This window comes from Pagrus pagrus (assembly GCF_965226575.1).
Source record: "Pagrus pagrus genome assembly, chromosome: 4".
NCBI classification, from domain to species: domain Eukaryota; kingdom Metazoa; phylum Chordata; class Actinopteri; order Spariformes; family Sparidae; genus Pagrus; species Pagrus pagrus.
Window position 1 is genome coordinate 29,792,244 of NC_140188.1, and position 26,305 is coordinate 29,818,548.

The window sequence follows — 26,305 nt, forward strand, 5'->3', positions numbered from 1 at the left end:
TTGAGATGAGGAAATCACCATTGCATGCTTCTACTTAAATGCCCTACTTTCACGATATAATACCACTGTAGCGTGAACTTTTTATATTTTCCATAAATTTCACCCGAAAGCCAGATATCGCTAACTTTTTGTGAGTAGTGTATTTGGAAAAGGAGCCGTGAAACGTGTTAAAACCTCATTTAATAACCTGAAACTGACAGTGTGCTTCTATACCTCCCATACACACTTTAAATAGTGACATCTGGTGCCAGAGGAAAATTACTGCAACACCGATTTCTCCTGAACTAGGATGAAGAATCAGCTGAATAGTACTGTTGATCTTTTATAGCTAATGTAGACCAATGACATATCCAGTAGTTAGAAGACACTAAGCATGCTTTGATTAAAACAGTCATTTATTGTCTGTAAATGAATTTAACCCTCAAAGTGTGTGTATGAGTGAAAATGTAAACTAAATGTTCAACAGTATATTTATTGTGTAATGTGTATTTTATTTATGTATGTATAGTGTGATGTGTTGGGCTATTTGGAGTGTTTGCATTTATTTGAAATCCATGTGTTTATTCTGTTTCTGTATTTAAATTGTTTTATGAATAACACTGATCCACATGATCACATGTCGCAGACAGCTGTTAGGGCCAAACAGATGTGAAAGTGAAGCTAGATTACATTTACTCTTTTTAAACACGATGGTATTTTAGTAGAAGAAAACATCTGAAAGTTATATTGATTTCTCTTGATAATAGTCATTGCTGTCAATGAGCATCAGTCAGTGTGACAGACCTGAAAGAAGAATTATTTTTATGATTAAAGTTTATTAACTGTCACATCACTGATCACGACCATCGCTCAATCACCACAGACATAATACCATTAAACGTTAATCAGAAGTAAATGTTTGGCGACAGAAAGAGGAAGAGCCTGTGCGAGCAGGACCAGAAACTCATTTATGCAACAAGGCGAACATTTTGGGGCCCACGTCATTGGTTTCCACGGTGGGCTGATCCAGCGCTGCTCTTCCGGTGGAGACGTGGCTCTGTACTGCTGCCATATTGACGCTAGCTAGCTAACAATCACACAACTTGAAGGCAGCTGTATATTCGCACCTTGCTATTCCAGAGTGACTAGAAACCTCCAGAGCAGCAAACACGAGAGACGGAAGATCGTCGTACCATAGAGAGAGACCAAAATGGTGAGTGACAGTCGAAAATCAAGATATTTCCGCTGCCTTTATCGGGCCTAGCAATTATCATAACATTGGCTAACCTGGCAACTAGCTAAAGCTAGCTATCAGTTAGCTAGGTTGTTCAAGAGCGAAATGAGACGAAAACCAAACGTTGCTTTTCACTGGACTGACAGCGCTAAGCGTGTGTTTAGTTGCCATATTGAATCAAATGAGTGGTTGTTTTATCATACTGAGTAAAATTTCAGCTTAGTAGGCGGCGCTGAGTGTGCAGACATTGCTGACGTTAACTAGCTTTACAAGCTAGCGCTAGAGTTAGCTCCTGTCACTAGCCGGATCCGAGCTAACGTTACCTGCTGTCATATTGTACTGAGCCAGGCAACTCTTGATAACGTTCATCGAAAACCTGACACATTTATATTTGTGTTATCATTATGGTGTAACAGCTGCTGCAACATGTATCTTGGACTGTCAATGTTAACTTCCACTGTAGCTTGTCCATATCAAGTTCAGATCTGTCCTAGTCGCTGCCTTTCATTTCCAACTTCAGCCATTGTCAACGTGGAATGAATGCAGTTCCTTTATTTGTGTACCAGGGTGAAACAGACAGTGTACATATGTCCATCTTAGTTATATTTAGCCAAACATTCAATATTATACACGTCAATTAATTGTTTCTAAAACATACAGTAATTGTCTACGGTAGCTGCCGTTGTCTGTAGTGTGACAAGTGTCACACCAAGCTCCATTCAAAAAAATGGTGATTGAGAGTTGGGTTGGCTTCTCTGCAGCCATACATACCCATCATAGACACAACTTGATCTTACCATATAAGATGCATACGTTCAGCATTCAGCAATCTCTGTGGCAGCATTTATCTTATTAAAATGTCAGGCTGTATAGCTTGTTGCTACCAATGTCTTCTACCAAAGCTCACCACAGTAGGTAACCCTGCACAGTGTGAACCAGTAATATACATTGAGCTGTCAGCTGAGGGGCTTGTGTGCCAAATCTGCCGCACAGTTTTGTTGTAAAACTACATCAATTCGCTGATCTTCAACTTGGCATCTTTCTAGGGAGAGCAAGCGTTGCCTACATTAGTAGGAATTCTGTCTGTCCGCAGGATGAACTAAAATGGGAGACTGCGTTTACTTTTACTTTCAGCAGCGTCTGCATGCTCAAACAAACTATGAATGAACAGTGTGTGATAATAATGAATAGAGCTGCAACTGTTAATCAGTTATTTCTCTGCTGTTAAATTCATCGCCAAATGTTTTGATAATTAATGATTCATTTTGAGTTTGTTTTTGTTTTTATTAAGAAAAAGCAGAAATAATTATCTGTTTCAAATGTGAATATTTTCTGGTTTCTTCAGTCTTCTATGAGAGTAAACCAGATATCACTGATGTGAGGATAAAACAAGACACTTGATGACCTCATCTTTGGCTTTTGGAAAGAAGTTTTTCACGATTTTCTTACATTTTATGAACCAAAAAATGAAGAAGATCGACAGATTAATCAACAAGGAAAATAATGGTTATTTGCAGCTCTAATATTGACGGTCTGTAGGCGCTGTTACAGTCGGGTTTTCTTCTCACCTGTAGGTGCTGTTGGCAGCGGCGGTGTGCACCAAGGCTGGCAAGGCCATTGTATCGCGGCAGTTTGTGGAAATGACCCGGACGCGTATTGAGGGTCTCCTGGCTGCATTCCCCAAACTGATGAACACGGGCAAGCAGCACACCTTTGTGGAAACAGACAGTGTTCGCTACGTGTACCAGCCACTGGAGAAACTCTACATGGTCCTCATCACCACCAAGAACAGCAACATCCTGGAGGACCTGGAGACTCTCAGACTCTTCTCTCGAGTGGTAAGGAAACAAGAAGTGGATGTTTTTGTCTAAACCCAGAAATTGAATTATATCTGTCATCCGTTTCAAGTTGACAGTGTCACGTGGCAGTTGCTTTAAAGTCTGAAGCTGTAGGTCCGTACTAGTTGCTTATCAATCAGTGTAAATGACGTCATGCAACGGCACATCCTTCACATGCAGTCATTGAAACCTGTCAGAACCTGACACCAGCTTCCTTCAGCATCGCAGTGCGTATTAATGGCATGTTTATGTTGGCGTTGGATTGTGGATATCCAATAGTATAGAGATTTGATGCTTTAAATGCACATAGATTACAATCTGCTTCTATAATAAACTAGTATAAATGTATAGTTGCAACCTTGTATGAGCTATTTGTTATCTTAATTTTAAATGTAGCTGGAGCGAGACCCTCATGCTGTCATGTAGTGCGTGAATGAAAGCCTGGTGGCAGACAAGAAAGAACGAGTTTGAGGATAAGCCACGTTCAACACTAGCTCTTATTATTTAATGACTGTTATATTAGACGTGTTGAATTAGGATAATATTATTTGGGGAGTAAGATGAAAATAGTTTTATCTCCAGGTGGAATCAGAGCCATCGGGATGACCACATCCTGTAAAGCATTTATTATTTACTTCATTTAACAAGATGAAGAACATTTGTCGGCTAAATCTGGCGTGCATTATTCACTTTACTTTTGTTAGTGATTAAGTAATCCAATTTTTTCAAACCATTGTAATTTCTCTTATTTCAGTTTTGTGTATTAGATATAGACAGGCAGGAAACCTGAACTCTATGCACTGTGTACACATAATGTAGTGATAAAGACTAGTGGCGTCAGTGTATTTTCACTTTGGTATATTTAGGCTTTTTCTCTAAATTGGAAGAACTTAAATGTCCAGTTGGTAGTCAGAATGGAATATGATATTCATGTATTCATTATTGTAAAATGACCCAAAAATGAGAGTGGTTATGTTTTGTTACCTTTCGCTCGGGACAGGCTGCCTGTGGGAGCAGCATGTGATGGCTCACGTGTGTCACGCCCACACAGACAGTGTTGCTGCTGCTGCCAGCCATATCTCTCTACATGGAGTTGGCCTTTGATAATGATCAAATAAAGATGATGTATTAATGAGAAAAATCCATCACCTGATTTTTGTCATGTCTCTGACTTATTCTACAGATACAGACAGTGAGACTGTACCTAAAACATTGGTATGATTATCCATAGTTTATATTAGGTCTATATTTTTTGCGTTACACAGGGCAAGAGGTTCCACAACGCACTGTTCAGGGAACGCCTTTATATTTACTGGGGGAACGGATCCTTTCCCAAAACCAAACAGGGAATTTAGTTGGTTGCAAACTGCCACCGCCCTGCAATGTGTCATTAAGTCCTACACACTGAACCTTTTAAATTGCAGTCCAACATAGACATTTTATTTTATAATCAAGAGTTAATGTACATAAAAAGAGTGACCTAATGTTATTAAATGTTTGTCATGGCTGATCAAATTCAACAGAGCCTGACATCTGTATAATACACAAAACTTCAAACATCAAACTCTGCCATTAATACTGTACAAGCAAACGGCTCATCACAAATAAAGGTAAAAGATGCATTGTGGATTGAGTGGAAGCAAAAAGAACAAAGCTTAAACAGTCTCACATTGTTTATAATCAGGATCAGCAGTACGGTTTATAACCTCGACTGTCGTGTGGAAATCCTCTTTCTGTCACATCTCTTACTGCAGGCCGTGCCACATGATAACATCTTTCCACTGGTTCACTTGTCCTTATTTTCAGATCCCAGAATACTGTCGTGTGCTGGAGGAGAGTGAAATCTCAGAGCACTGTTTTGACCTGATCTTTGCCTTCGATGAGATTGTGGCACTTGGCTACAGAGAGAACGTCAACCTGGCTCAGATCCGCACCTTCACAGAGATGGACTCCCATGAGGAGAAGGTTTTCCGTGCTGTCAGAGAGGTGAGATCAGACTGATGTCTCTCCGGTTTATTGGATAAAACAAAGACTGACGGGTCTCTGCAGCAGTTTACTGTTTTAGGTCTTGTACTGTTTCAATGCTGTTTTTTATTCTATTAACTGTAATTGTGTTGAAAATAATTTCCTAACACTGCACTGCATTAAAACTCCAGTTAAAATGATGCATTTCTCTCAGTGTGTCACCATCATGTAGTTTAGTACAACTTTAAATGATGTTTTGATGCTCCACAGACCCAGGAGAGAGAGGCCAAGGCAGAGATGAGGAGGAAGGCCAAGGAGCTGCAGCAGGCTAGAAGGGACGCTGAGCGCTCTGGAAAGAAGGTGCCAGCTTTTGGCGGCTTTGGCAGCGCTGGCATGACCAGTATCTCCTCAGGGTCCATCATCACAGACACCATCGTCGAACCTGAGAAGCCCAAAATCACACCGGCTCCAGTCAGGTACGACTCCAAGAAATACATAGAAGTTAATGTTCTTTTTAATAGTGGGTGACCACTGCTCAAAGATGGTGTCTGCTTCTCTTTCCAGACCAAGTGGACCCAGTAAGGCTCTGAAACTGGGAGCTAAAGGAAAAGAGGTGGACAACTTTGTCGACAAGCTCAAGTCTGAAGGTGAAACCATCATGCCAAGCACAGGAAAGAGGGGCTCAGATGTATCTAAAGCTCTACCACCACCAGTCAACGTGGAGAGGTACAGACACGTCAGGGTCTCCGTGAATCAATATTTTTAATTCCTCTGGAACTGTTATTAGAGCGTCAAAGCTTATTTCCACTGACTGCAGCTGGCTGAATGGAGAATGTAGAAATCCAAGTTTTAAAGTGATAACGCTGTGGTTTTGGCAGACTTTGTTAGAATTAGATGTCTTGCTGAAGGTTTTGACTTAGTGTAGAAAGGCCGTAGCCCTATTTGAATTGTACTCAAAGGGGAAATGGACAGCTCTTCAAATTCCCCCCTCCTAATGTTTCCCTGTGGTATTACTGATGGCACCTCTGTCACAAACACAGTGTTAGCAGCATTGCTACAGCTAGCAACATTGTTACTGTCCAGAGCAGAAAACCACCTTTAGAATCTCAGATTGATCTAGAAACCCTGATCTCAGTGCTGTGTAAAGGCAGAGTAAAACAGCTGGTTGTATTAATAAGTAGGCATAGAAAGAATGCTGGTTTTGAACCGTCTCAAGTCCCGGTGGTGAGAGGAGACACATATCAACAGGGGAACAGACTTCAACACAACACTGGAGCGCTCTCCATCCAGTGAATGTCTGCGTTCACTCTTGTTTTACCTCGGTTTCTATCACTCTCACTCTTCACCTTCTTTGCCTCCTCCATCAGCGGGCTTCTTTAGTTATTCCAGTTGTCCCAACGTTACCTGGAGATGGTGACCATGGAAAACAGTGCCTCTTCCTGTTTTGGCCGAGCAGTGGCCATTTGACTGTATTTTTGTGGGAAAATCCGGCCTATGTGACCAAGTATCATAGTGAGGTTTATAGGGAACCATAAAGGTGCAGAGGAGTGAGTAACATATTTCTCACAATAATGAGGTGTTTTGTAGTAAAAGCATCAATCATTAATTATGTTGAGTACGCACTAAAGGACAACTCAGAGGCGACGTGTAATTCTGATTGGGTGTAACGTGATCTGATGAGCAAATATTTGACAGTAATACAGTTGAGCTCAAACTAAACAAAGCAAATGTACACGTCAGTCCCTTCATCAGACATTTGTGTTTGTCATGTTATGACTTCATAGGACCTTTTGTACTCCAATTAAATTCATTAGATTTAATATCATTTAATACAGTTTCTGCAGCACATGGGGATAGGGATAATGGGGGCATAAGGACTTAACAGAACCTGATTGTATTCATACTCAAACCAAGTTTTTAATGAAGCAGTTATGAATTTAATGAATTCAGAAGTATCCATGATTTTTATGCTTTAGAGTGATTTATTGGTTCACCAGAGCATGAAGAAGATAATTGATCTGTAATTAAAATCAGCAATTGGTCCTTCAGTGTCATTCATTGACAATATTTTCGGAGTGTGAAGTAAAGTGAAGCTTCTCTTGTCCTGCATTAAGCCAGTGCTCACTCCCACAAACACAATCATTTACTCTTCAGTGGAGTTTTATTTCTCTTTGATCATCCAGATGCTGTTTTTGAGGCTGTTTCACTTGATCAGGTTGTGGCATGAGAATGGTAAAATGTAGTGTATTGGCTCAAAACGTTATGAAAATATCTTTGACATCTCAGATAACATTCAGATCTTCCTTCTATAGAAGCTGTGTTGACTGACTTCAGTCTGGCCGCTTGATGACTTGAAGCCTGTGTGGATGTGTTTTCTCTCCAGTGTGCATCTGCGTGTGGAGGAGAAGATCACGCTGACTTGCGGTCGTGATGGCGGCCTACAGAACATGGAGGTGATCGGCATGGTGACGCTGCGAGTCACAGACGAAAAGAATGGACGCATCCGCCTCATTATCAACAATAATGACAACAAAGGACTGCAGCTGCAAGTAGGTCTCACATACACAAACTCCAAACACATGCTGGAGACCATTCTGTGCCATACACTCATATAGCTTATAGTTTTAAGATGCTTTGACAAATTTTGGAAACATTTTGGACGTAAGCAGAGTAAAATTTTCTAATTTTCAGCAATTCTTCAGACATTTGTATTGAAAATTAAAATCTTTTAATGAGATGTCCTCCCTTACACTTCTTAAATTAATTTCAGTATATTATATACAGCATAGTAAGTATATTGTCAGTGAAATCTGTCAAAGCTCAAGAGCTTTACGCAGAAACTGAAACTCCTAGTGTTTCCCTGTGGTATTTCTGACGGCACCGCTGTCGCAGAGACAGTGTTAGCAACATGGCTACAACTAGCAGCTTGGCTACTGTCTGAAGCAAATAACAACCATAAGAGTCCCAGTTTGATCTAGAAACCCTGATCTCTGTGCTGTGAAAAGGCAGAGTAAAACAGCCAGTTGTATAGTGACCAGGGAAAACGATGCCTCCTCCTGTTTTGGTTGAGCAATGGCAGACGATTATGTCCGTGATATTCAGCCTGGTGTTGGACTGAATATTACAGTGAAAGTGAGGTATCTGTTGAACCCATCTATATGAGGATGGTGTCATTTCTCTACAGACGTCACACTGTGACATCACACTGTGACATCAGTATTCACTGCAGAGTAAAGTTAATGCAAAAATGTGTCCGTCAGTTTAAGTACTCGAGATGTAATTTTTAAAAATGATGAATTTTGTTTTAGTAAAACAACGAAATTTAACTCAACATGACAATCAGCCCTTTGAATTAATTATCATGATAAATTCATCTTACAATATAAAACTTATTAATATGTCTCACCCCTAACAATACATTATAAATGCATGACGAAGTAACCAGATGGAAGAAATGTAACAGACGAGGTGAAGGAGAAGTGGATTCAATAGAATAATGACGGTTGTAGTGATAATTGTGTGTGTGTCCTCTCAGACACATCCCAATGTGGACAAGAAGTTGTTCACAGCTGATTCAGTGGTTGGCCTGAAGAACCCAGAGAAGTCCTTCCCTCTCAACAATGATGTCGGCGTGCTGAAGTGGAGACTACAGACCACAGACGAGTCCCTCATACCTCTAACCAGTGAGTGGCAGCACATGTGCTTCTTCTGGGCCATTTTAATGTGTTGCTGTTCTCTTGTGGTGTTCAGCTCCTCAATGTCACTGACATGACGTTGTTCCCTCCACAGTTAACTGCTGGCCGTCAGAGAGTGGTAGTGGCTGTGATGTCAACATTGAGTACGAGCTGCAGGAGGACAGCCTCGAGCTCAACGACGTGGTCATCAGCATCCCTGTACCGTAAGTACTAACCACATGTGTGAGCTGGGAGATGAGTCCGTTTACAGACCTGAGATAAACATCAACAATACAATGTTTTCTGAAATAGCATCCAGCTCACAGGACTTAAAACACTGATTTGATATTGTAGTTGTATTTTGAAGCCACTCATGTCAGTGTAGACCTGTAATGGGAAGCTGTCAGCTGTGAAGGTGTGTATCTGAAATGAGGTCCACATGATTAGAAACATGTCCAGTTTAAGAGAGCGGTGCCATTTGTCCTAAGCTAAGATCCTCTAAGAAGCGTTTGTGGATCTACACGTGTTGATCTGTTGGTGGGACCCTTGTATGTAATCTGTGCTGACATGTTTGTGTATTGCTGCTCCTCTGCAGGTCTGGTGTGGGAACTCCAGTGATTGGTGATCTGGATGGAGAGTACAAACACGACAGCAGGCGAAACGTTCTCGAGTGGTGCCTACCTGTCATCGATGCCAACAACAAGAGCGGCAGCCTGGAGTTCAGCATCGCCGGACAGCCCAATGACTTCTTCCCTATCAGTGTGTCCTTTGTGTCCAAGCGCAACTACTGCGACATCCAGGTGGGTTGGACTCTTTCCATGACTAAAGGGTTTACACTCAGAGGCAACTTTATTAGGTACACCTGTATAGTGCAAACTGCTCTACCTTAAAGTCTACTTTTATGAAGCCTATGATGTTTTTTTTCCTCCATCATAGCACTAACCTCTAATCTGAATCCATCTTCATGTGAATGATCTGATATGGCTTCATAAAATCTTGAAATCATGCTGGCAGTATGTTAAGGGACAGGGCCTTGATGCTACATTCAGGGGCACCTTGTAAACTCTAGACTTGAATGACGACTAAGGTTGTTTAAAACGACATGTGTCATTACTTTCTTGTTCTTTAATTACATTATTTTTAATACATACAACACCCCTTTCATTTCTCCATAGACAGATTTCAGCCTCAAATCTCTGAAACTATTTATTCAATTCTAAATGTGAACAATATTGTCAATAATGCTCCACGTTAGCAGGTTGCTTGTTCAATTTACAGCATTGGTTCTCTCAGAATTTCTTTTATATCCAAGCAGAGTTGCCATCGTTACTGAAACATCCCTAACCCAATCAAATCGAGACCTTGTTAATTGGAATCGGATCAATTGGAGAACTTGGAGGCGATACCCAGCTCTACTTCTGTATTGAACTGTAATAGATCATACAGGTGTTCCTAATAAAGTGACCATGGACCATATATTTGCCACTTCAGATTCTATATGTGAACAGGAGTCAATTTGACTCCACAAGTTGCACCTGTCAGTTAAAAATGAACACAAGCTGCTGATTGTGTCCAGTCAGGGAATTAATCGATTAGCTGATCGGCTGAAAATGATTTTGATAATCGGTAACTGTTTGTGCTGCTTCCCTCTGTTTTAGATCATTTTAAACTGAATACATTTGGTTTCTGGACAGTTGTCATGTCCACTGATGAATAATAAAAAATGTATACTATAAATGTCAGACCAGGTTTGAGGTGTGTAAACTGCATTGTTTGTCAGCACTAAGCACTGACAAGTTGACTTTTACACAGTAAGATTTCATCTAAATCATCTAAAGATATTAGTTTAATAAGTTTAATATGTTAAGTTTATGTACTATAGGCCAATATATTGTTGTTGGACTTTACTTCAACAAAGCCTGAAAGATCCAGTATGCGTCGGCTGAATCAGTGATTGTCAAACATTTTCTGTCAGATAACAGCTCAACTCTCTGCTCACTCGTGTTCTCTATGATACAAACTCACACACTGCTCCTTTCTCTTCTCTCCAGGTTACCAAAGTGACTCACGTAGATGGCGACAGCTCCGTTAGATTCTCTTCGGAAACCTCCTTTGTTGTCGACAAATATGAAATCCTGTAAAAATATTGAAAGAAAACATCAAAATCAAAAAAATCACCAACAAAAAAAAGTCCAAATCTATGCTACAGAGAAAGATTGAAGATTTCTTGCCTGCCCACCCTGTATACTATTTCAGAGACTGTGTACATCGACAGGACTACGTCAGCCCTCTGGCAAAGCCTCTTCCTGTGGTGGAGCAGAGCAGCGGTGGTGTATTTATATGTTTGTATGAGAGAGGATCATCTATATATAGAGTTAATTGAACAGGAAAAACCAACAAACACAAAAGAAAACTACACTGATGCTGTCGCGTTGGCCCAGCAGAACTGTAAAGAGGACTTCAGACTAAAGTAGAGGATGACTGCGGGGGTGCAGGAGAGGCCGGCAGCCGTCTCCTCGTCCATCTATCAGTAAAACCCTGCCAGGAGCTAGAGAGGGAGAGCAGAGGCCGAGGCCGCTGTATCAGTCTCCATTAGAACGAGCGCTGGTAGTTTAGCATCCCGAGAATCAGACATCCTCCACAGCCTTTCTGCTTCACTCACGTTGCAATGGTTCATGGATAAAGCCTTCTTCAAGGGCTTCTTGCTTTTGTTCTTTTCAGATTTTCTTATCCATAATAACTGCAGAATTGTAGCCGTCTCAATCATTATAAGCCTGTCACTCTTTAATCGTTGAACTATTGTGATTTGCTCTATTGATATCTCACTTCAGATGATTGTTTTCCTTTGTTCTTTCTCGTGAGGACAGTTTTTGTAGAGAGGTAACACTTTGGTTCTTGGCTAAAAAGAAAAAATATGGCTCTGTGCTCAGTATAATGTCTGTCCTGTCTGCGGTTATCATCAGCAAAATTGTCTCAAGGTGTCCTTTTTATTTTTAACTTTGATATTTTTTACTGTTTGCTGTATACTTTGTCATTGTTTACCACTAATCCGGATATTGAGATCTGACAGTGAAGAGCAGGACTTTGTAAGGAATTCTCAGCTGCAGGGCAAAGTTACCTAACAGTAAACACATTTGACTATTGCATCTGTTGAATTTTCTTATGATCTTTTTTTTTTTTAACACCATTGCAACCACTCCTCACTGTGTCCAAAAGAGACGCCACGTTGTCCCTCTGGTCCATTTCAGCCCAGTGATCGGCCCTCAGATATCAGCCAGTCAAAATTACTTTGAACGCAGCCCAGAAACAACATGCAAGCCCCCTAATCTAACATAAGAGTTTCATATCTCTGATGGGACACACACACACACACTCTTACACACACACATGCAGACTGCCAGCCTGGTTTCGGACCCTCACATCCAAGGTAAGCAGAGAGACGAGTGGAGCCCTCGCAGTGAACCCTGCTGCCGGCGCTCCTGTTCATCCACCCAGTCATCCTTTACTTACATCCTCAGTGCATCACCATTATCAAAATATAACATTTGTCTTTCATGTTCTTGTTTTCTTTTCATTTGTACTCCCCAAATTTCAATTTAGCAATGGTTGTGTGGATGTGGGGTTGAAAATGACTAGATTGAGCATTTTTAACTAAATTACTGAAGAAGGGGAATCTTAACATTCCAGTGTACAATTAGAAAAAAAAGAATCTTTAATGGAATAAAATGTATTATTGAAAATTTAAGTCTGACTTGGGTTTTTGTGTTGGTAATGCCCTTAATTAGCTTGGCTTCATTAGCACCCGGAATGTGCCCAGTTGGGAATCATCAATAATGCAAGAATGTGTCTCTGTGTGTGTGTCTGTGTGTGTTTAGTGTGAAGAAGTTTAAAGAACAACATTTGTCCTGTGGCTTGTGAGGCAGAATATGTTCATGTTTTAATGATATCCATCATTATTGCCAGACTATAAATAATAATTTATATGATAGATGATCCACCACAGTACAGTGCTGTAAGGCTGAATCAGCCACCTGGAAACGTACTATTATTCTGTGTTGTGATATAATGGTATGTGTTTGGTATTTCATGTTGTTTTGTCACCTTTAAGCCTCATGACTCATCCTGTCCGCTCACACCAGACATCAGCCATGTAGAACTAACAGTGAAGGTCACCGGAGGCAGACTCAACATGGAGTCTCAGTCTGATTGTCATTGTGCTGCTGAAGTACAGGGTCACTAACGTTCTCCCTTGAATCACAAAGCTGCATGAAAGTATTAAAGTTAAACATTTTTAGATGCACAAATAAGTGAAATGATCCAGTGATTCACACACAACAGGACCAAGAGTCTGCAGCCGTGCACTCGGGCACACTGGAGCTAAACGCTAACATCAGCATGCTAACATGCTCATAATGACAAGGCTAACATTTATAGCATGTAAGAATGCTAATATTTGCTTCTTGTCACTAAACACAAGGTGCAGCTGAGGCTGATGGGAACTCACTTTGCAGGTATTTGTTCATAAAAACCAGTATGTGACATTCAAACTTTGGCACCAGGTGAGAAGCAGACGTCAGCCAAGGTCCAAGGATTCATCCTCCAGATATGTGGAAAACATGTAATTCATCCAGTAGTAACGGACTGACCGCCTGACATAGATTGCCCTCCATATGGCTACGGTCATATGTCTACGCTGCGAGAGTGACTGAAAAGCAAAGATGAGAGCGGAAAGCAGTGCATGGAGGTAAAGAGTTTTAGCCCTGTAAACACTTTCACACACTTTATATATTTTCACGTTTCTCCTTTTTTTTTTAAACATTGATTGTAACTTTATGAATTGTCCAAAATGTATGGAAGAGTATCAGGGCCAGGGCTGAGACAAAAAGTGTCAGAAGGAAGTTTTTTTATTTTCATTATGCACTTCAAGAAAAAAAGTCTGAATGTCGAGAATAAAGTTGACCTGTTGAGACCACATCAAACAGCACATATGACTGCCTCAACAAAATGCCTTGTGTAGATGAACTGGTGAAACTGTACTTTAAAAATACTGTTGCAGTGCACATATTCTTTTCATTCTTTTGAAGTCACCAGAATGCAGGAAACAAAGTCTTTGAATCTCAATTTTTTGAACCCCCAGAACCACACTTTGGTTTAAAAATGGGCCCAGTTCTGAGGCTCCGAGGCTCTGAGGCTGGCCAGTACGAGCATATCTCGTACTGTTATAATCAGCTTTAGTAACAAAGAAATGATTTCTCTTTTAGCTCATAAACACAGTGTAGTTGTCAGTATTAGGACTTTGAAGAGATTGTGCCAAAAACTTTGACTGTTCAGAAGGAAAAACCACACAAGTATGAAGAGGTGCAAGCTGAAATGGAAAGGTTGTATTAACGGCAGAGACCGGATGCTCGGGAAGCTTGCATAGCAGGCAGTTGCTCCCCTAACCGGAGTTGACTTTATTCTCCACATTTTGACTTTTCTCTTGAAGTGCATAATGAAAAAAAACCTTCCTCCTCTCATTTTTTCCCTCACCCCTGGCCCTAATACTCTGCCGTAAAAACGCTTGTGTGCATCTGCTGGGATCTTTTTCAACTATGCACCTAAACAGAAATGAAAGGAAAAAGTAAAAGAGTGCACTGTGACAGTATTTTTACATGAAAGACTTTTAATTCTCAGGAAAGATGAGGCCCACAGAGAAACTGTCTGACTCCCTGACACTGTGGACTGTTTTGAATGCGTTTATTCTTTTGTTTTTTTAAGGTTCAGGCACTTTTTTGTGTTTGCAGTAGCATGGGGTCAGAGGTCAAACAAACACCTCTTCAAACGTGAGAACAGTCCACCTCCTTTTGCTTCAGTCACATCATCTGGTTTTGTGTCATTACAGTCATACATGAAACACTGTGACCTGCAGCAGAGCGCTCGGATCAATGTCCCTGAACCCTGATGAACTCCACATTAGGATCGCATCACATTCACAGTGGCCCTCTCTGCTACACACTCAGTACTACTGTCCTCATACAGACGGGCTGTGAGAGAAGAAGCTGAACAGCCATGAAGATGAGGCGAGTCAGATGTGGGCCGAGACGCTGTGGCCCAACAGATGGGTAAATGCTGGGAGATGAGGAGTGCAGGGGGGTGGGGGGCTTTAAAGGGTCACGGGGGGTGAGTTGGAGAGAGCTTACCAGCAGCCATATTTGGGCTGTTGGGTGTTGCTGGAGGGGGGGTTAATAGCAGCCCTCCGGCCATAAAAAGAGGGTGTGTCTGTTTTCCGAATGAATGAGCAGGCTGATAAGCTTTGTGAGGGTCTCAGAGGAGGGAGAGGAGGGGGGAGAGCAGGGGGGAGAGCAGGGCCACACTGTTGTCTCTGGCACATTAAACACTCAGTCTGCAGACAGACAGCTCACAGAGCACACACTCATTCAGCTGGATGTTTTGACTGGACTTGGACTGACTGCTGTTTGTTGGAGTTTTCCTGAATGGATTGAGGACTCGGAAAAGTTTGCCAGCATCTCATTTTTTGTTTCTTTCTCCTCACCTGGGCTCAAGGATGATGCTCAAGAAAGTCCGATTCAAGGTAGGAAAAAAAAACAACCTTTCAGTGCGTCATCGTGTTTAAATGAGATGTTCTCCAGTTGTTCTGAACACTCAGCGGCTTCCTGGTGAAACACTGGCTCACAGGAAGAAATTCATAAAAGAGTATCATCCACACACACACACACACACACACACACGCGTCTGTCACTTTGAAGTGTAGAGACAAAACTCCAAAGCCGAACATTATAGACTAAAAAACATAATGAAATAAATGAACCTGACAGATGATCAATGGAACCGTCTCCTCGTTTAACCACGCAGAACGGTAGAACAGAACATGCCTTGTGTCCCAGTCCCGGTGTCGGCTGAGCGGAGCTGTGTTGGCCTCTGGTGGCTCTTCATTAGCAGCTCTGCCTGCAGTTCAAAGAGAAAAACCTGACACTGAGCTGATAATTACAGCACAGGGAGCAGAGCAGGAGCAGCTGTAAATACTGAAGATGTACTGCTTCACACCAGTGTAGGTAAGAGGAGGCATTAAATCTTCAAGGCACAGTTACACATCATGTTTAGACCCATATTCAAACCTCCGTGTCGTTGTCATGAAACTGTGACTGTGTTTGAATCACGTGTACATTTACCTTCTAGTTCAATGTAAAGTGTTTCTGTCATGTTGAGTCAGTGTGACATGCATGTGCACAGGTCATCATCAGTGACACTTGAATCTACATTATATTGTATGTTTGTATTCATACTGTTTATATTCTGTATATCTGCAGACTTTACATCTTCCGTCCACCTTTTTATGTTATTGTTTTATTGATTCTTATATTCTTGTATTTTCATACCTTCAGTTTAGACCTCGTGTTCCTCAGAGCGAAAAGGAAGAATTAGATTTTACAGTGAAACTTGTTTTACCTGCGTATGACAACAAACACTTTGACTTATCACAGGAGACAGAATAACTGCAGCACATTTGTAGCATTTAAAGCTACAAAGGAGCTTCACATACATTTAAGAAAACTGTGAACACGTGGAAATGCTCAGGATTAGTTGTCAGTTGTTTTATGTATATTAAATAAATGAACTCGCTCTTTGTTATTTTACCTTTCCTTTATTCTGTCGTGCCGCTGCAGCAATATAATTCACTGTCCATGTAGCAGCCATCAACAACATGATGGCAATAAATAATATGGCCGACTGCACGTTTAGATAACGCGGGACGTAATGAATGGAGGGCCAGCCACACTCTCACCTGTTAGCACCAGCTGCTGTGGCCTCCACTGAGAGGTGACGCTTTTCCCGAGCAGAGTGACAAAGAGACGAGGGTGAGAGTGAAGAAGCCGAGTGAACAGAAACAAACCAAGAGAGGCAGAAAGTGGACGCTTCCTCAGTAGTGATTACAACATTTATAATGAATTTAATAAGACTCCAGTTATAGAAACATGGTGAGATGGTGTGACTCCTCATCATATGTGCATGTCTGGTCTCAGAGGAAGTGACAAATGATGCGTTTGGTTTCAGCTGCCTCATGACAGCAGACAGCCAGGGGGGTGCAGAACACTGCGAAGATGTTACACAGTTATAATGCACAAATTTAACCTACATCCACATTTGAAAACTGGTTCTTTGGAGCACCATGAAGGCCTGTGTAGAACCAAGGAGGCATTTCCTCCTTTACACTTTTGATAAAGGACCAAAAAATGCTTTTAAAGAAATGAACCAGTCTGTGCCGCTGCTTCCTGAAGCATCTGTATAAAGAGCGAGGACAGAGACACAGTCAGGAGATGATACTGCATGAATTCTGTATCCACATGTGGAATTTCCTCTGTGTGAGAGTTCAAACAGCAGCAGGTGGTCCGACCACAGAGCTGTACTCACATGTCCTCACACCGCCCTGCTACATTCAGTCTGACAGTCACGTCCACGTCAGTCTGTAAGAGGTGATCCTGTCAATGAATGAATCACTTCATCACTGAATGTCAGTCTAACACATGGATCACATTGTCTGGAGTCTTTCAGATGTCTCAGCTCGAGGTGTTCGTGTGTTAGTGCGCCTTAAAACACCACATAGCTGCTTCTTCTCCACCTGACTGACTGACTGAGTGTCTCAGTGATGTGCTTTCTGAAGGTGTGTGGCATTGATTATATTTTTGGATTGATGAGTTGGGTTATTAAATTATAAAAGTCATATTTTTTCCCAGTAAACTCTTTCAGTAAAGCATTCAGTGCTTCTGTCAGAGCTCACCCTGATGAAGTGGTGAGTTGAGTTGTGCTACTCAAAGTGAGAAAAAGGATTTCAGAGAGGACCAGGGAACTTCTTAGAGACAGTGTCTCTCTCCACGTTCATTATGATCAAACTGACCTGCCAAACTAGGCAGTGCTGATAAACTATAACCCAATATTCAGTAAAAAAAAACAAAACGTCCTATTTCTCACAGTCTGTCACCCATCAGCAGAGTGTTTAATGGTCCAGCCCAATGTTTGTGATGTGATAGCCTTGTGACTGACCGAGTATTTTAGTTCCTTTAACCTATCTGAGTATTCTTGTTGCCTAAACCTAACCCAACAGCAGCAGAAAACTGAAAAGACAGAAAATAATAACTGAACAGTACAATAATGTGCCCCAGCTGGACTCAACCCATTCAGCCGGATACACTGTTGGTTAAGTCTCAGTGGTGGTCCTGGAGCAACATTAATCATGATGTTCCAGGAACAACACCAACACGGGAACATCAGACACACTGAATACATCAGCATGGCAGTTTTATCATTCTAGCTGAAATGCTGACTGATCGTGAAGCATCTGTCTTTGATATACCTGTAGGTGACATGATCATACTCTTTGTAGTGCTGAACCAGGAGACTGATGAAAGACTTAAATATAAACAATATTATTTTCTCATCTGCAGTAAAGATATTTTAGTCTGTTTTACAGCTGAAGTAAAGTGATGCTATCACGAGCACATTAAAGACCAGTGCAGTCTGTTTATATTCAAATCTATCTGCATCATATTTATCACAAATAACACCGTGAATGTCTGGTTCCTCCCGTCAGTGCTGGAGCAGTTCACGGCAGCAGCACTAGATGGCACTAGTGTTCTGCTGTCTCCTGCTCTGTCTCAGACATCATTATAAAGAAACGATGCCTGAAGCTAAACTCTCAGTAATCCCAGACATAAACCACTGCTGGCCATTGTCAAGAACGGGAGCAGCATTTCAGCGCTGAAAGACGAAGCATGACATGAAGACTGACGTGGAAGTTATTGTAGGAATACTCAGCGATAGTGTTGTTCAATAAAACATTTCTCTGGTGGCACATTGTAGGCCCACAACAGAGCTGCAGCTTCCTACAGTATGGCCCCGGGCTTCGGGGGCAACATGTGGGAGTCTGATCCACCACCCATCATCAGCAAACACATCCTGGCAAAAAATGATGACCCATTTCCTTCAAATCTTTACATTCCTCCCCCTCCGCCGGCCCTGAATCACTTGGTAATTGAATTTCCATCCTGCGCAGAGACGTCCAAGCTTTTTTGTTCACAGAGTGAGATACTCCAATCATCTCAAAGGATCAAGTCAGCGCCCATCGAGGCCTTTGATGTTCATAATGAGCGTTTCCCTCAGCTCAGCCCTGCAGCGCTGTACTGTATGTTTCTATAAAGGCGTTAGGATTTGAATGGGTGCGTGGGTGCTGGTGTGGTGCAGGGGAGGAGGGGAGCACAACCAAATATGCTTTTCATTAAAGATGAAAAGAGGGAGAGCTTTTACTGTCTCAGACGTCTGTTTATGCTAAGTGTGAGGCTGTGTATGTGTGTGTGTGTGTGTGTGTTCACATAAAAGAGAAGTGTACCTGTGACCCCCCGGTGATTCCTGGTTACCTGGGGGCTCATCCACGCCGTGTGACAGCAAACTGCATGTCTGCTGCCTGTTTTACTACAGCAACAACAAGGACACAAGGCTCAGTGCCGTGTCACCAGACAGATGCTAAGAAGGAAATGTATTTAAGGTTTCATACGCACTTGTCGCTTCTCTTTGTAAATTCACTGCATGCATATTAAAGCTGCTCAGGGCGATCCGCACATATTCAGCTCAGAGAGAGAATGTGTGAAGTTTTCATTACAAAGCTTTCCTAAGTACAAATCCTGGAACATGATGTCTGCACACCGCTCAGTCAGTTGTGTCTCTATTACCGACAGATCAGTTGTCTTTGTGTACTGTGAAAAGGGTTGCTCACGGTGAGAAAGCAGAGAAGCAATTTCTGGCAAGACTTCACTTTCTTCCAATGTGCACGGAGACGAGAAAATCTCTGAAGAGGTCAAAACTCCAGCAACACTTATAGTATGCAGAACAACTGTAATGTCTGATGAAATGCATCGGTCTCACAATAAAAACACAGAATTATCACCTGACCCTGCAGAACCCTGACCTCAACGATGGGTCAAAGAAACCATGTGGAGTTTTTGACCACTAGTGGCACTATGGAGCTATGTTTTATGAGAGGGATCCCTTCTTGTTTGTATCGTGCATGAGCACAAGTACAGTACACATGAGAGCACACATTTCTGCTGCTGCTGCTGCTTACATGCTGTTGTGCTAATCGACAGTTGGAGGTAGTAATGCACAAGAAGTGAAGTGATGTGCCCACAAAGACAGGCAGGGGAGGAGAACACACTGCAAACATAGATGCAAACTGCAAAATTGTCTCAGTCAATGTTTTATAAGCAGCTAAATGTATTTTTGTACGAAATACAAGCAAGCTTTTGTTTGTTAACAAGAAACTGTTACAGTTACTGTTAGATACCTGTTTAAATGGGAGAAGGTGAGGGGTGAAATGCCACGAATCAGGCTTCCAGCCCACACTTTACCTATCAACCATTTTCTTTTAAAGAACTCTGAAGGTTTTTTAGTAGTTCATTAGCCTTTTTTCCAGCTGGCAGCTTTTTTCAGAAAATCTGCTCTTTCAAATCATCCTGACGAGCTCAAACATAACGAGCAATTAGCAAGTAATTTTTGAAGAGTTTGTCAAAAACAGAACATTCAACTGAAACAAAACCTGAAATGAATTCTAATGTTGCTCTACTGAGTAGCTATGTAGCCCATAAGGCTTGTTTGCTAACATGCTAGCCTTAAAGTTAGGGTTGGTTTGTCGATTCTCTAAACACAAGGCTAGGCAGGTATGTTGCTAAAGCTATTAGCGAGCTAGTCACACAAGAATGGCAGAGAAAGTGCAAAATTTCCCAAAGCTAACACACTAGCCTGATAGTGGTGGAGTACAAACATGTTCAGTGTTACATTAATTCTGATAACAGTGTTTTCTTACATGTTGGTGAGACATGAGGTAATGCTAGTTAGAAACCGTTAGTAATGACAACAATGCACTACGCTCACAGTACACAGCGTTTGGGCCTGTCGTTCAGCAGCTAACACAGTCACACAAAGCACACTGAGGTCAGTTCAGCGATGGCTCTCGGGTAGAAACCTTTTTTAACCTGGAAGTGTGAGCTTTCAGGGCTCTGTAGCGCCCTCAGAAGGCAGCAGAGAGAAGAGGTGGTGACAGGAGTGAGCGTCGTCCTTCAGAAGGCTGCTGGCCCTGTGGAGGCAGCGTGATCTGAAGATGTCCTCCAGTACAGGCAGGTTGATTATTTTCTGAGATGTGTTTATGAGTCTCTTCTGTACAGTTGGCATACCATGCTGTGATACAGTATGTCAGTATCCTCTCTACGGAGCAGTGCTAAAAGAAGGAGAACTGGACGACAGCAGGGCTTCTGAATAGACGTCCATGCATTGTTGTAAAGATGCTACGTAGTTGAAGATGTGGCAGGCAGTCATGATGGGATGTAGAGCGCATTTTTCAAAATAAAGAACACGTAATTAAAAGATGTTTAATAAAACCAGACATCCCAGTGTTGATATATGACAGCACTTCTACTCTGTCTGCACAGAAGGTTTCCCACCAGCTGCATATCGTCAGAATTGCATGTGAGGAAACAGGTTGAATATGAAGTGTCTCAGTCAGTTTGGTTGGGATTTTGTGTGTAACAGCCCAGCTGTGTGATTTAGGCTGACAGATCATAAAAATCATGATAATTTCCACCCAGCCTTACAGGAATGTCAGGCATGTGCAGTTTGCCATATAATTCAAAATAAATCTTTTCCAGATCAGGACATTCAATCCTGAACAACACACACACACGCAGATGCATGCAGTGGTTTCAGCTGGAATCTGGGCTTAGTGATATTGTAGTGGGGAGGCTAGTTGGATCCAGTTTGGTCAGAGAGGAACCAGCTATTCAACACTAATGACAGTCTGTTCTGCTCTCCACAGCTTCACACAGCACTGTACTCGTACGCTCTTTAACCTCTGTGAAGCAGTCTTACAGGGTTACATAACGTATATAAATGTATATATACTTCTATGCAGGCGTAATAAACACGGCTCAGACACCAGAGTCTGCTCCGCCTGGTACATTGTGGCTGTACATGTTCATATTTGTGTGACCTCAGTCTTGTTTGTGGACATTTGTCTTCTATTTATGTTGATTCTCTTTAGAACTGAGCCAACATGGTGGTCAGCGCCACGGCAGCCTGGACCAATCAGAACAACCTCTGACAGCGACAGCATCCTTCTGTCTGCTCTAAAAGAAAGAATCAAGCAACAACCGTACTTTTTCTTTTGGTTGTTGTTGCTGTCAGTTTGCCCTGACAGGACTCATCAGTCTCTCGTCAGAACTCCCCCGTCTGATGGTTCTGTCATATGTTACATTTCATTACGTAAGAGCCACAGTTGTCACATAGCTTTTGATAACAGTGTCGGCTTAAAGATAGTGCTTATTTAAACGGGTCATTTTCCCAGGGAGTAGGATCATGTTCTCAACCTACGAAGAAGTTGAATCTTTATTTTGAGGAATTAAAAAAAGAGTTTATTCATACCTTTATAATAGTGGTAGTTCAAAATAATCTGAACTCACTGTCCATTAACAGGCATTAGTGGACGGAGTTATCTCAGTTTGAACTTGAGATGCTGAGAACAGACAGAATCACAATCTTTACAACAACTTCATCACACACAAGCTTACATTCAATTTAACTGTCTTCTTTAATGATGTTACTTCATAGTGTATACATAACAATGTCAAGACCTGAGTTCATCCCAAACTAGCAGTTAGTCTGAGATGTCACTGATTTGTGCACATTAAAGACGCTAGCAAAGCAACACAGTACAGAAAGAAGTACAGTAGAAACGTTCGACAGGTCGGACCGACATGTTTTACTGTACATCTTTACATGTTACAGAAAGTTGCAGATTCCACTTATTTCAGTTGATTCACTGATGCAAGTTCCACACTTAGGTCACATGATGACAACTGCATCACTCTCTGAATGAAGAAAGAGAGACGCAGGTACTCTGGACCTGCTGTTTCAGACCTACTTACACACATGATGCTGGTTTTTCCTTTCATCTATCACTCCTGAACCTGGAGATGTTGTTGGACCTGTACACACAATGGCCTTCAGACATTCTGAGTCAAAGTGAGACGTCGCTTTGAAGATTCCTATCAATATTACACTATTATATGCTGTAGTTCACTGTACCACACTTGTCCCTACGGACACCATGTAGGAGCTAGGGCCCTCCTGGTGGTCCAGGGCTCTAACACTGTGGATATGAAACCAACTTCTCTGTTTGAGTGTGGCCGGTGACCTTTGTTGCACCTCATCACTTATCGCTCAGCTCTATACTTTCTATGGGGTCTGTATTGTAAGGGGATCATTTTCAAATGTGTTGTTGGAGTCAAACTGTCTTAAGTTTCTTTATGTTGAAACTCTGCATTTCTGTAGGTTCAGTTTTATGTTGTGACAGTTGCCTGGTCTGGTTCGGTTTAGGCACAAACACCACTTGGTTAGCGTCAGGAAAACATCACATTTTTTGGTTTTGCTGCCACAAACACAGCAGCTGGAAACTGTCTTGACGTCTTGTCAAAACTATCCAGTGGTTTCATGCTTACAAATGTTGGAATGCCAACACATTATTGTGGTGAGAGGGCTGCTGAGGTTAGACTTCATGAGTTGTATGGATGCCGTAGAGCTGTTGTTGTCTGACATGATTTGCTTTCAATTTAGTTTGAACCATTTAGTGATATAACTGATGTTTGTATGTTGCTGATTTGTTTATGTTGTACTAGGAAAAGCTGCTTTGTTGTATCTATTTTTTAAAATTCTTTATTTGAACATTTTTAATGTGCAGACCCAGGGAGGATTAGCAACTGCTACGCCCGAAGCTAATGGGGATTCACTTTAAAGCAGCATTAGTAAGTAGCTAAAGCTAAATAAAAGTAGCATTAGTGTTGAGAGGCATTGAGAATTGACTTGACACTCAATAACAGATCATTTACATGTGCTTTTTTAATAACCTGCATATTTTAAGTTTCCTTTACACAGATATTCTGATTTTGGCTCCATGTCTCTTTGTCTTGTGTAGAATTTTATATTAAATCCAAAAACTAAATAAAATTTCTTTAAAGGTGAAGTGTGTAGGATTTAGTGTCAGTGAGGTCGCAGACTGAATAACGGTCGTCTCACCCTCCCTGACATGGTGGAAACTTAAAGGGGCACTCTGTAGTTTTGTTGAATAAATGTTAATGAGAAGACAAATATCTTCATTGGCTGATTATTTTCTGCCTAATCAAACTAAATAATCAAACTCTCTTTGTTTTCCTGACTGAATAAACTGAATAAACAAACTGACCTTAAAGGACAACACAGTTTATACTGTTTTACTTTGTTTATATGTGGCGGACCCTGCCACTTTTCTAGCTTCAAACAGTGTTCTGGGACCTTATTTTCCTCTGAGAACAGCTTGTTTATTCACTGATGGAAATAGGTTTGTATTATTACCTCATCAATATTGTAAATATTAAAATTCTGAATTTCTTCTCTAAAACTACATAATGCCCCTTTAAAACACTCTAGAGTCAGTGTTTGGTTTGTCCGCTCTGGGCTACTGTAGAAACATGGCAGACTGCGGAGGAGGCGCTGCTCCCTCAGGAGAGATTAACAGTTCATTCTGAGGTAACAACACACAATTCTTAGTTTCAGGTGATTAGAATGAACATAATCATGTGTATTATATTTCATTTCTGCCAGTGGACCCTCCTGAATCCTACACACTGGACCTTTAAATGATACCAAACAACACACTGAAGCATGAGAGGTGTGTGAACATGAGGGGAAACATGGCTCCCAGTTGTTCACAGTAGCTGCAGTGTGAGAGAGTTAATGGCTGCTGCCCTCCCCTCCACTGTACTCCACACCGTGTTTACCTGCGGGTCCCGTCAGAGGTGAACAACACAGCAGCTCTTCATCCAGAAGAATGAGCGCCTTGTGTCCGTGTGTTAGGGCGAGGCTGACCGGACAGGGAAACTGGGAGAGTGAGGGAGTGTGTGTGTGTGTGTGTGTGTGTGTGTGTGTGTGTGTGTGTGTGTGAGGAGAGAGAGAGAGAGAGAGAGAGAGAGAGAGAGTGACAGAGTGAGCGTACGAGTCCAGAGAGAGTGAGAGGGAGGGGACCAGCAGCAGCCAGACAGTGTGTGTCAGCAGCCACATGGCTTTAGCCCAGTGTGTGTGTGTTATGACAGCGATAGACGCTGTGAGTGTGTGTGTGCGTGTCAAGGAGAGGCAGTGAGTGAGAAACCCTGACCACAGAAGAGAGAGAGAGAGAGAGAGAGAGAGAGAGAGAGAGAGAGAGAGGACACAAAGAAAGGAGCTTCCTCTTTGGATCCCAGTCAGAGTTTTTGTCTCTTTCTTTGTGTTTTGAGTTTTGTGACAGCAGCAGCAGCAGCAGCAGCTCACGCTCCGTCCGTCTTTATGAGCAGCAGCAGTGTGTTTGTTCAGTCCCAACACACACACACACCACTCCATCAGGTAAAGTACAAGCTTCACACATTTAAGATTAAAGGCTGAGGGTGTGTGTGTGTGTGTGTGTGTGTGTGTGTGTGTTTCAGTGCAGGTGTCAGACAGTTGGCAGGTTTGATCACAGAGCTGCTGTAACGTCTTCTTATCTTTCCTTTGTTGTGGGGAACACCTGAAGTGCAGTCTGGTTTGAAAGCAGTGAAAAAGTTGCTTTGATGTCATGAGTTATAAATGATATTATTATTATTATATTGTATCGTGTCATGCTGTGATTAAATACCCCTCCATACACTCGTCATATAGAAGCTGCAGATACATTACAACAGAACAACTCCAGACACGTTGGTTCAATCACAACTAAATCTGTCTGATTCATAACATTTAAAGTTATGATGTAGTGACAGTGAGATATGTTTTATATAATAAGTATTACAGTTCTTTGGTGACATTGTCCAGTGGTTGGTACATGTGTGATATCTCTTAAATAAATGATGATGGTTGTATGGGTGAGCCGATGACGTATTTCCCAGAGCAGTCTGTAGTTGTGATTGGCATATTTCCAGTTTCAGATGTGTTTTTTGTTTTTACTCTGATAATCCAAGAAGGCGCTTTGCATAAAGAGCCAAACCTTATTTATGATCTGCTGCATTTATGACCAGTCATTGAGCAGAACATTAACTGGGCTTTGTCTTTGTCCTGTGTGGGATCTCAGAGATGAGGTTGAGTGTGTCTTCAGCCTATCAGCAGCACACACACAACTGGGCCAGGTCCTTGACTGTGAGTCCGTAGCAGGGTTGGTCACATACTGCGTTAGTTTCAAAAGCTGTGGTCAGTTGTTACGGCCGGCTGGCGGGCCACAACAAATGAGGGAGAGGTACGCGACTGAGCTCCATTTAACTCAGATTTATTTAAGCAAATAAGGAGAATGGCAATGAGCTGCGGCTGTCTGAGTCCGTGGGGTGTCCCGCTGAATGAGTGCAGGGATCGATGTGTGATGCATGTTGTTTGTGCAATACACACAAAAAAAGAAACTGAAAGAAAAGGACAGGACATGGTGCAGGACGGACAGCCTGTAAGACAGGTGGGCTGACTGACTGAACACTGGCCAGGTGTTCACAGATGTTCACAGTTTTTAGTTATGATCGGCTCCACCCAGTGAACGACTTGCAAGACGAGGA

The 26,305-nt window shown here is 41.9% G+C and overlaps 2 protein-coding genes across 15 annotated transcripts in view; both read left to right on the forward strand.

Moving 5' to 3' along the window:
* The first annotated feature begins 1,003 nt into the window (after nucleotides 1–1,003).
* Nucleotides 1,004–12,435, forward strand: LOC311256274 (coatomer subunit delta). The gene is made up of 10 exons (XM_084351159.1): nucleotides 1,004–1,192; nucleotides 2,788–3,051; nucleotides 4,858–5,037; nucleotides 5,287–5,492; nucleotides 5,581–5,742; nucleotides 7,400–7,565; nucleotides 8,552–8,699; nucleotides 8,806–8,914; nucleotides 9,286–9,490; nucleotides 10,742–12,435. The coding sequence occupies exons 1-10, from the start codon at nucleotides 1,190–1,192 to the stop codon at nucleotides 10,829–10,831; spliced, it is 1,533 nt and encodes a 510-aa protein (XP_084207285.1). The 5' UTR covers nucleotides 1,004–1,189; the 3' UTR covers nucleotides 10,832–12,435.
* Nucleotides 12,436–15,227: 2,792 nt separating this feature from the next.
* The window catches only part of phldb1b (pleckstrin homology-like domain, family B, member 1b), a 118,229-nt gene continuing 107,151 nt past the window's right edge, over nucleotides 15,228–26,305 (forward strand). For 7 of the 14 annotated variants that reach the window (XM_084351402.1, XM_084351393.1, XM_084351394.1 and 4 more), the window contains exon 1: nucleotides 25,007–25,139. In XM_084351402.1, the coding sequence (XP_084207528.1) occupies nucleotides 25,083–25,139 (57 nt within the window). In that variant the 5' untranslated portion in view covers nucleotides 25,007–25,082. Of the gene's footprint in view, nucleotides 15,262–25,005; nucleotides 25,140–26,305 lie in introns of those variants that run through there. The other 7 variants (XM_084351392.1, XM_084351399.1, XM_084351403.1 and 4 more) reach the window with 3 other exon arrangements.

Excerpts from the sequence above, each read along its gene's own strand:
- LOC311256274 (XM_084351159.1), top strand. Across the intron at positions 5,038-5,286 it reads TTTTCCGTGCTGTCAGAGAG|ACCCAGGAGAGAGAGGCCAA; the intron begins GTGAGATCAGAC and ends GATGCTCCACAG. Across the intron at positions 8,915-9,285 it reads GTCATCAGCATCCCTGTACC|GTCTGGTGTGGGAACTCCAG; the intron begins GTAAGTACTAAC and ends GCTCCTCTGCAG.